At 35.2% G+C, this 10,443-nt stretch overlaps 1 protein-coding gene across 1 annotated transcript in view; it reads right to left on the reverse strand.

Moving 5' to 3' along the window:
* LOC144957645 (cytoplasmic dynein 2 intermediate chain 1-like) overlaps positions 1–8,612 on the reverse strand; it is a 75,367-nt gene extending 66,755 nt beyond the window's left edge. The window contains exons 1-5 of the mRNA XM_078888990.1: positions 8,489–8,612; positions 7,869–7,922; positions 7,384–7,417; positions 4,097–4,149; positions 1,937–2,002 (exon numbers count right to left, since the gene is read on the reverse strand). Of these exons, the coding sequence (XP_078745116.1) occupies positions 1,937–2,002; positions 4,097–4,149; positions 7,384–7,417; positions 7,869–7,922; positions 8,489–8,503 (222 nt within the window). The 5' untranslated portion in view covers positions 8,504–8,612. The remainder of the gene's footprint in view (positions 1–1,936; positions 2,003–4,096; positions 4,150–7,383; positions 7,418–7,868; positions 7,923–8,488) is intronic.
* Between the last annotated feature and the right edge of the window lie 1,831 nt (positions 8,613–10,443).

Consider the following 10,443-nt stretch of genomic DNA (forward strand, 5'->3'; position numbering starts at 1 on the left):
ATGACGGATTCAAGAGATAATAGATACATATTTACAGTCACAAACATTTGACAAACGTTACTTTGAATACACTTTTCAATGATATAGTTTGATAAATATGTACAAGATGTACTAAGATAGGACGAATAACAATAATAATAATAATAAAAATAATAACAATAATAATAATAATAATAATAATAATAATAATAATAATAATAATAATAATAATAATAATAATAATAATAATAATCACAATACTAAGAAAAAAATCACATCTAGTTAAGATAATTTTTTAAAAGACCAATCGAGACAGATAGGACTTTTGAACCATTGCTGCTGTGATATGAGGTGTGGGGGGTGGGGGTTGGTAGAAGAAACAGCAAAGAAGAACTATTGAATCTTGAGAAATGGGGGGGGGGGGGGGGTTTATTCCCGAACCTTGAAGAACTCTTTTCATTTGTTTGTTTTGATATTGATTAAATTTAAGCAGGAAGATCAACAAAAAAAATACCACCCCCATTGACTTATGTTCATGGCAACAGCTTCATAAGCCATTTCTGCTTAATTTACGTAGAGTAATAATATGAATAGAAAATTATCAATCCGAGAAAACATCCAAAATGACTAGAGTGTATGAAAGGAAATAAAATAGTTTTTAGAAAAAAAAAGAAGAAAGAAAAAGTATAAAGAAATAAAGAAAACAAAACAGTGAACTCAACGTTTTAAAAATATAGGGGTATAGTAAGTTATGAATAAATTAAAAAATAAAAACAAAACCAAACCAAAGCTGTTGTCCAAACACATATTAACCCTTTACAGGTAGGGTTCAATTTTACTCCACCAAGATACGAGATTCTACCATTTCCACACAGAGAGCAGCGGCAGCAGGAAATGCGTGCTATATTTGGGTTTCTTTTATCTTCCATTATTTTCTGGTAGGTTCTGTTCTCTCATCGCTGACCTTTTCTTATCAATTGAATCACCCCCCTGGGACACCCAACCCTCTACCCACGCCACGCTAACATTTCATTCATACTCCAACCACCATGGAGTACAGACGACACAAGTTTTTTTGCATTATATTTTATTTGTTTTCCACGTTAATTTGTGTATTGTTGTGCTAATGAAGGGTTTGTACCCGAAACGTCCATTGTCTGTATTGTTCCCATACGAAGCCTCTCCATTTTCACTCTAACGTTAGTATTTTACAATCACCGGCTTCAGGCACCCCTACCGGTTTCTTGAGGCCAGTGTCAAATCCCTGTTGCTGCTCTCTTGGTGAGAATGGTTAGGTCTGTGGCTATAACTGGACCAGTATATTATATGGGAAGGATTAATGAATGGTTGAAAGAAATCCAGGCTCGCTGTTATAGGATTAAGCTTGGAATTTTTTAATTTTTTTTTATATAAAAGGAAAAAAAAAAATAATTTAAAAAGTAGGAAGGAGTTGCTTAAGGTTATCCAAATCGTTCTTACCTCAGTCTATGTGTGTGTTAGAATAAAAGGAACATGAGAGGAAAATTAAAACAAAGTAAAAATGATGTAATTGCTACTTATACAAAATAGAATAGGTAATGATGAAGGCAATGATGATATTTAAAATTTCGCAGCATGGAGAAAGATATTACGATTACTCAGAATTTGAAGAAGAAATGTGTATTATTATTTTCTTACAAAATAATTAAAACTTATTCCTCGTATATTTTCAAAAATGTAAAAAATATTGATTTAAATCATTCACAGGAATGAATCAAGGTCAGCTCGAACATTAGGACTTGTAGAATGTGAAAGGCATGCTTCAAATTGCCTTACAATAGTAATAATAATAATAATAATAATAATAATAATAATAATAATAATAATAATAATAATAATAATAATAATAATAATTCTACGATCGATAGATGAAGTTTATATTTTTTAAAATCCATAATCAAAGATGACAAATTCATACCTCTGTCAATTGGACTTCAGGTGATCCGTCTCTATCTCTGTGCCGTCTGCTCCTCTTTTCATCACCCTTTAAATAATTGGAGGGAAATAAAGATGGGGATTGATGTAATATTTTGTTGTTGTTGTTGATTTGCTTGAAGGTTTTTTTTCTTTTTTGTAGCTTTACTGGCATTAAAATACGTATTTCATATCTATTCTTTGTAAGACTCATTTCTATTTTTTTTTTTTTTTTTTACAAAGAATGTTTATTTTTGAAAGAGACAAAGTTGTAATCTGCTATAAACTCATGTTACACTGAACTGTGGTGAAAGTATATGAGCAAAGAGACTTTTCTGAGGACTCAACTTTGTGCTGCACAGAGCAAAACAAAAAAATCGCACTTTAGCTCCACCTGAGACTCTTGCAACTGCTAAACTTTCTTGTTTCTTCCGAAGAATGTTAGCAGTACCCTACACACATGCAAATCAAAATCTCCAAGTCTATATTCACCAATTCATCACCGAGGTCATCTTCCTCATGACCCCCAAAGAGACAGATCCAAAGAAACCTGGAGAAGACCCATGGATAAAGAGCTTTATGTGCGGCTATGTGGTCTTGTGGTATGACACTCGCTTTCGGATAGGAGGGTCCTGGGTTCGAGCCTTTATGATAAAATTGAGGTGTAAATACGTGCAGCTATGTGGTCGAATCGGAGGGTCCTGGGTTCGAGCCTTTATGATAAAATTGAGGTGTAAATACGTGCCGCAATGTGGTCTAGTGGTATGACACTCGCTTTTAGATCGGAAGGTCCTGGGTTCGAGCCTCGCTCGCTCGGCGCACAGTTGAGTCCTTGGAAAAGGCTCTTTACTCACATTCTCTCACCGTACTCAGGTGTAAAATGAGTACCTGGCCATTAACAGTGAGTAATTGATCATTATCATTCATCTAACAACAATCTCGACTTTCACGAGAAAATCGCAACTTAACTAATGGTGCCACTACTACGTACCCATCCCCTTTCCCTTCCAATACACTCAACACCTGCCCCCCACCCTCTCCCACTTTCCATTTTTATGAACATTCAGTCATTCAGTTTTCCCTTGCACTTGCATTCTATCTTGTTTTATTTTCTGTGAGACAAGTGAACGATTTGTAAGCAATTGTATCAAAACAGTATTATGCGAGGGCAAACATGAGGCTCGAACCTTAATTTTAAACTAAACTTATAAAATGTGGGGGTCCCAATAGCTCAGTTGGTAGAGCACTTGCTTCGATTCACACACAAAGGGGATTGAGATCGAATCTGGGTGCAAACAAGATTTTTTTCTAACCCCCTTGTCCACCCAATAGTGATTGGGTAGCTGGGTTTGTTAGATCTGGTGGAAAGTACTTTGCGATAGACTTTCCTAACCAAAGGGTAGCAACCAATTGCTACTATCCGTTGTAAACCATAGAAAATGGGATAAACTCTAACTCCATGGGTCCTAATGGCTCTGAAGGTCCTTTTATACAATTATATATACATTAACTCTCTCCTTACAGGCCATTTTCAGGATTTTCCCCAAAACCTCACACCCAACTAACACAAAAATAGATTTTTATCACTCAAACACAATAGCAGTAAGTTCTTCCGATGCATAATTTCTCTAGCAAAACATGCTCTACAACACACTGTTCATTTTCTTTTAATTTTTATGATGTACAAGAGAAATTTGAATAAGAAAAATGTTGGTTGTATCGTAACGAATGTGACGATTTTCCTATAGTTGGTATGGAGAGGGTTAAAGGCCATTATTGATAAGAGTGAACTTTTGTTTCTTAACTCACTCAACCCTAACACCGACTATATCCATAGTTTACCCGGGGTTGCTTTTACCCCATGCCTATTTATTACATTTTTCTGAGACAAATTATAGGCGTAGTATCAAAGCTAATGTTTTTACTTTTTACATGTTGATGATAGTTGAATAAAACGATCTATGCACCTACACGCTCATTTTTAGTAGTTTTATTCTAATTTTGAAAAGTAGCAAAAATCTCTAGGATTGAGTGAGTTAAAATAAAAAAAACCTTCAATTTCCTTATTTGACCATTCTGACTGAACGTCTTTTTATTCATCTGGTTGATTCTAACATAATACCAGACCAGACCAATGCGATGGATCACGTTTATTTTAACTCACATCATCCCTGTGTCTTCGTCTGTCAGATTCTTCACCATGGTGCCTTCTGTCTCCTGAAATAGAATCGACGACAAAATGTAAACAATAAGAAGAAAAAAAATGAACAAAAAAAAAATAAATAAATAAAAATAAATTTTCTAAAAAGCAAAAACAAAACTTGAGCTGTATACATCACAATATCAAAGCAATTTACAAGATGTCCAGAGTCAACAGAAACAATTTAACAACATGTAGAAAGAAACATGACGTCTGTAAGTGTGAAAAGCAATATTACAGAGACAACATTGTAATAGACTAGGCATTCATTTTACGCCTGAATATATAACCAAAAAAATAAATAAATAAATGAAAGAATAAATAACCACCCCCCCCCCCCCCCCAAAAAAAAAAAATTAATTAAAAAAAAAAAATCACCAAATTTGTAAAATTAAAGGTCTTAAACCTGATACTTTAAATAAATCTAAGGAAAGAACCAAGGAATTCAGAAATGTAACGATAAAAAATAATGACATATAATGTATTAAATTTCTTCTGATCTTTCTATACTATATGTCCTGCTGGGAGTATAAATGACCAAATACTGCAAAATGAAGTGTGTATTTACCATGGCAATGACAGCGAGAGTATGCAATATAAATCAGTGCTAATGGTGACAAAAAGTGAAAAAGTAGGAAAATATTGAACGATTGCCTTTAAGACCCATTTTTACTGCACTAAACCCCACTTTTAGAGCAATTGAGATGATAGACTATCATTGATACTCTAGCTAACTTCTGGAGAGTGGGAAACTGCACCTGTATGTTCCACCACACATCAACTCTCTCATTGCTAGCACATTGTTTTGAGAAAATGTAATTTTTAAAAGGAGGAAATTCCTCCTCTGGACTCCAAAATCACGGATTTCCGCGGATCGGAGGAAAACCATCAGCACTGATAGATGTCAACATAATCTAGCCCTATATTTAACTGAATGTCCATATGGGTGACATTAAGAAGAACATGTGGACTATCCTATAAATTTTCTAAACTCATATGTTCATTCTCTCTCCAAGCCAAGAGTTTTGCTTAGCATACAATGTCAGTGTTTCAAAATTCACCCTTATAATAATCTTAAGAAGGTGTGAATGTGGAACACTGACATTAATAAATAGAGGTGCCTAAATGAGTCAATAAAATGGAGATAAAGATAAAGGAAGTAAATCTGACTCATGAATGAACAACACAAAACAAACGACATTTCGGCCCTTGGCTTTTTTCTGTGTTTACTTGAAAAAGGCCAAGGGCCGAAACGTCGTTTGTTTTGTGTTGATCATTCATGAGTCAGATTTACTCCCTTTAACATTGACATCGTATGCTAAGCAAAACTTTTGGAAAACCTTTCTATAATAGAATAAGTGACAATAGACTTCAACAGTCATGACGTCACTTCCCCCGTAATGACGCATGGTAACTTAGTAACTGGCTCTAAACTATCGAAACAATGTCAAACGCCCTTATGAAATATTTCTCCCGACGAGCATAAAAGCGTATCCAGAGGAAAAAAACAAACATTATAAATCTGATCATGTTTTGAGTTTTACACATTCTGATCACAAGACATATGTACGTTCTAGCCAGCATGAAGAATAAAAAGTACAGATTTTCTTTGTTTAGAACCACGATGGCCGTCGTTGCTGGGCAACGTGACATCAGACTATTTAATCCAATTTAGGCAGCAGGCACTGGTTTTAAGGTAAAAATCTGAAAGACATGTATGAAACAGTGACAAAGCAGAAAGAAAAAAAAACAAACAAGAAATTAACCATCCCAAAAAACATCCTATCTCGACTGCCCCAGTCAAAGTAGACTGATGTTTTGGGATGTTTTATTTCCTGTATTTTTCTTCCTACTATATGTGGTACTGTAGAAAACGGTAGAGGCTGCCTGAACAACGGGATAAATACTAAAATGAAAATACTAACGAAAGAGTGAAAATGGAGAGGCTTCGTATGCGAACAAATGTCTGCTTTGTTCCCATATGAAGCCTCTCCATTTTCACTCTTTCATTAGTATATCTAGTACTGTTTCATATACACACCTTTTTAGATATTTATCTTCTAATAGGATAATCAACACGTCCTTTAAGCCGGCCAAATAAAATAGAATATGTGCTCATTAGAATCTAAAATAATTACTTTTTCTATTTTCTATTTAATTCAATTTAATTTGAGCTTTTATATAGTGCAATATCCACTAAATGTGCTCAAAGCGCTTTACAAGGGGTCCCTGGTCAACAGCAACATTTACCATATAGGATGATATTACAATTTTTCGGACAGAGACAACGCTGTTACCAGTACATTTTACACCTGAGTACAGTGAGAGAATGTGAGTAAAGAGCCTTTTCCAAGGACTCAACTATGCACTGAGCGAGGCTCCAACCCAGGATCTTCTGATCTAAAACCGAGTGTCATACCACTAGACCACATAGCTGCACGTATTTACACCTCAATTTTATCATAAATTCATCTTATGTACACTGGACAAGAATGGCTGTATCTTTATGTGTTGTTGGTTGCTCATCAATACAGTGTCAGTGTCTTGTTTTGAAATGAAAGTCAAGCAACGTTGAGGATAGTCAGTGACTGATAGGAGACAATGATCTTAATGGCCTGGCTTTGGCATTGTGACCTGAAGTATGACACTTCAAACACATTGCCCTTGTCGACTTAGATGTGCATGAACAGGTTATAAACAGTGGTGGATATTGTAGAGAGTTTATATGAAAAAAAAAAGATGAATGGTAAGTGACTTGAACTATATAAAATGGAAATATGTTCCATTTGGTCTACTGAAGGAATAAATGAAACATTGTAAAGTGCATTAAGCATGCTAATTTCCTTGGAAATATGTTATGTAAGTAATCATATTAATTTCTATGTGGTCTTGTGGTATGACAATCGCTTTCGGATCAGAAGATCCTTGATTCGAGTCCTTGGAAAAGGCTCTTTACTCACATTCTCTCACCATACGCAGTTGACAAATGAGTTCCTGGCTGTCAACAGTGTTTGTATCTGCCCGAAAAAATGTAATGTCGGACAACAGGCGTCATCTCACGTCCTACATGTTAAGTGTTGCTGGTGGTCATGGACCCCTTGGAAAGCGCTTTGAGCATGTTTAGTGGATATTGCACTATATTTAAAAAGCTCAAGCTCAAGTTAGTTTTTTATACAATAAATTCTTTATATATTATTGTAATTACTCATTTATTTCTTTATTAGTTTACACACAAATATTACAAAACTCACCATCACCCCTCCTCCTGTCATCTCTTGATCCTCCCTGTGACAAGTATAGAAATAAAAACCTACAATAAAATTTGAGTCAAGGAGGATAATCCTTTAAATAAATCCCGAGGTTAAAAAAAAAAAATTCTGCCCCGTCCATAAATCATCATCACTTAAAATAGTTAAAATGTATTAGAATAAATGCTGACTACTTCAATATTGTTCTGATTGAGCCTGGGATTCTCATAACCAATGCCAGCGGGGATTTACGTTATAAAGTGAAAGGATTTATATGCAATTGCATAGAAAACGCTATACTACTAAATGTACATCATTATTATTATTATTATTATTATTATTATTATTATTATTATTATTATTATTATTATTATTATCATTATTATAAAGTGACAAATGAGAAAATAATACAGTCATTTAGAAGACCAATTTCCAAGCTAAATGAGGGACCAATCAAATGAGACATTTAAAAAAAATATTTCAATTACCTTAAGAGCTCTGTTTAATTCATCTTGAGACCAAGTATCGTCTTTTCGTCTGCGCTGGATGAAAAAAAATGTTCCAACATTTAAGTATTCATTAATTTATGGTCATGTCTGTGTATTTCAGACAATCCTGATTTCAAGTTTGAAAACTTCATCAACAAAGAAAAGATTGTCTTAAATTCATAAATTAGACTACAAGAACTGTTACTAATCACTCTACTTCTACTGCTAAACTCCGGGTGAATATGCAAGTCTTCAGAATATTCAGTATTCAGAGTCAGAACAACATTTTTATTAATTAGAAAGAAGAAGAATTTGTAATAATTTAGACACCTGGAAGAATATCATTTGAGAAGTTCGGCAATATAATGATTAATAATGAATAATATGGCTCTAAGCTGAATTGATGCCAGGCATCATTGTCTCTGAGGTCTATGCCTCCTGTCGTCGGTTCTTGCAAAGAATCCTGGATTCCTCTACTCCAGACTCGACCCAGAGCCCAGAGCCCAGAGAGCAAGAGCAAGTCAGTGTAAGTCAGATCAAAGAAGTTGTACGTTCTAGATATTTTCCAGACAAAGCAAACAACATCTGTTAAATTAACATTATAAAAACGGAATATTTACGTGTTCGGAGGGCATCTTCAACCCAATTCAAAAACAAAAACTATCTCTTGTTGTCTTGTTTGCTTTCAGCTGTTTACGATCTCCAACGCCGCCATTTTTCAACAAGTTTGGTATGCAGGCAAAAATAGGATGACAGCTCTTTACGACTTCTTTTAAAAATCTGTTTTACGACATTATTAAATGGGGTGCGTTCAACGGTCAATGTCACCAAATTGTCGTGATTGTTGGCAATAGGTGTGGAAGAGAATGATGTGGCTCTAATCGCTAATCTGTACTGGCAGCAAAAGGCTCAGATAAAAGTGCAGGCAGATACAACAGATGCAATTGAAATCAAGAAAGGAGTGCGCCAGGGATGTGTTATGTCTCCTTGCTTGTTTAATTTATACACAGAGTCTATATTTCGGCAAGTAGAAACAGCACAAGGGTTGAAGGTTGGTGGCCACAACATCAACAATTTACGTTACGCTGACGATACTGTCCTGTTGGCGGAAAGTAAGGAAGACCTACAGAAGCTAATTTCAAAAGTGAACGAAGAGAGTAAAGAAAAGGGGCTGTTCATGAATGCGAAGAAGACAAAAACAATGGTGATAACAAAAAAGAAAGAGCCCATAGACATAGATATAGAAATAGAAGAGTGTCCAGTGGAACAAGTAAAGGAGTTCACGTACTTGGGGCAGTTGGTAACATCCGATGCAAAGTCTGACAAAGAGATCAGGAGACGAATAATGCTGGCCAAAAATGCGTTCATGAAACTAAAGGCAATCCTCAACAACACAAATATCTCCATCAGAACACGAATGAGATGCACCAAATGCTATGTGTGGTCCATTTTCTTTTATGGTTGTGAAACGTGGACACTAACCGCACAGACAGAACAACGTATTGAAGCTTTTGAGATGTGGACGTACAGGAGAATGCTGAAAATACCTTGGACAGCAAGAAAAACAAACATCGAAGTCCTCGACCTAATGGGCCAAAAACAAAAAGAACTTCTTTTGACTGTGAAGCACAAAAAGCTGTCATATTTTGGACATATGCGAAGACATGATAGTCTCGAAAAAAGGATAATGGAGGGAAGAATTGAAGGAAAGAGAGGCAGAGGAAGACAAAGGAAATCCTGGACAGATGGCATCAAGGAAGCTACAGGACGGCGCATGGCAGACTGTAACGAGGCTGCAATAGACCGTGAAGGATGGAAAGCCATGACATCCGACCTCTGGAAAGAGATGGAACCCGGGTAAGGTAAGGTAAGTTCACCTTGCCCAGGGCAAAAAATAACTGGTCTACCATTCATTGATTGGTCGCACTGAAAACAACTTCACTTCACAGACATCCGTGCTACATATAGTTAGAGAGGCCAGAAATATCGAACTGATAAAATTATTGTTGAAAATCAACCTTTTTAATATAGGATTTTTATCATCGAGACAGATGCATGCGCATTGTTATCTTCGGAGCAATAATATTATTGTTTATTATAGCTAAATGCGCCTTATAATGTTATCTATCATATAGATACCTTAGTTACTTGAGGAGCCTCATACAAACAGAATCGACCACAGTGTATTGAGTGCAAATTTTAAGTTGGATGGGGTGTAAATGAGTTAAAATAATTCCTGATTTGTCCTCAAATAAGTTTTAACTTTTTTTTTTTTACACACACTGTATGAACAAATCTTTAAAATTCAATTTTGAGTATCAGTTAACCCGACGTGCACATATCTGCAGGTCTGATTACTGGACGCAATTATGGGCCTGTTTTAACATTGTTGTAATGGGAGAGGTTTTACAATGGTTTGAGAGTATTTCCATGACAACAATAATAGCAATTAATAGCAATTTATTTGGTAAATCAGACCTGCAAATGAGTACACGTCGTTTTAACCCCAACCAAAAAAAAAAAAAAAAATAAAAAAAATAAAAAAAAAAAAAACAACAACAAACAAACAAACAAA

Source organism: Berghia stephanieae, chromosome 12 (genome assembly GCF_034508935.2).
Source record: "Berghia stephanieae isolate SIO BIC M18660-M18661 chromosome 12, UCSD_Bste_1.3, whole genome shotgun sequence".
In the NCBI taxonomy this organism is placed as follows: domain Eukaryota; kingdom Metazoa; phylum Mollusca; class Gastropoda; order Nudibranchia; family Aeolidiidae; genus Berghia; species Berghia stephanieae.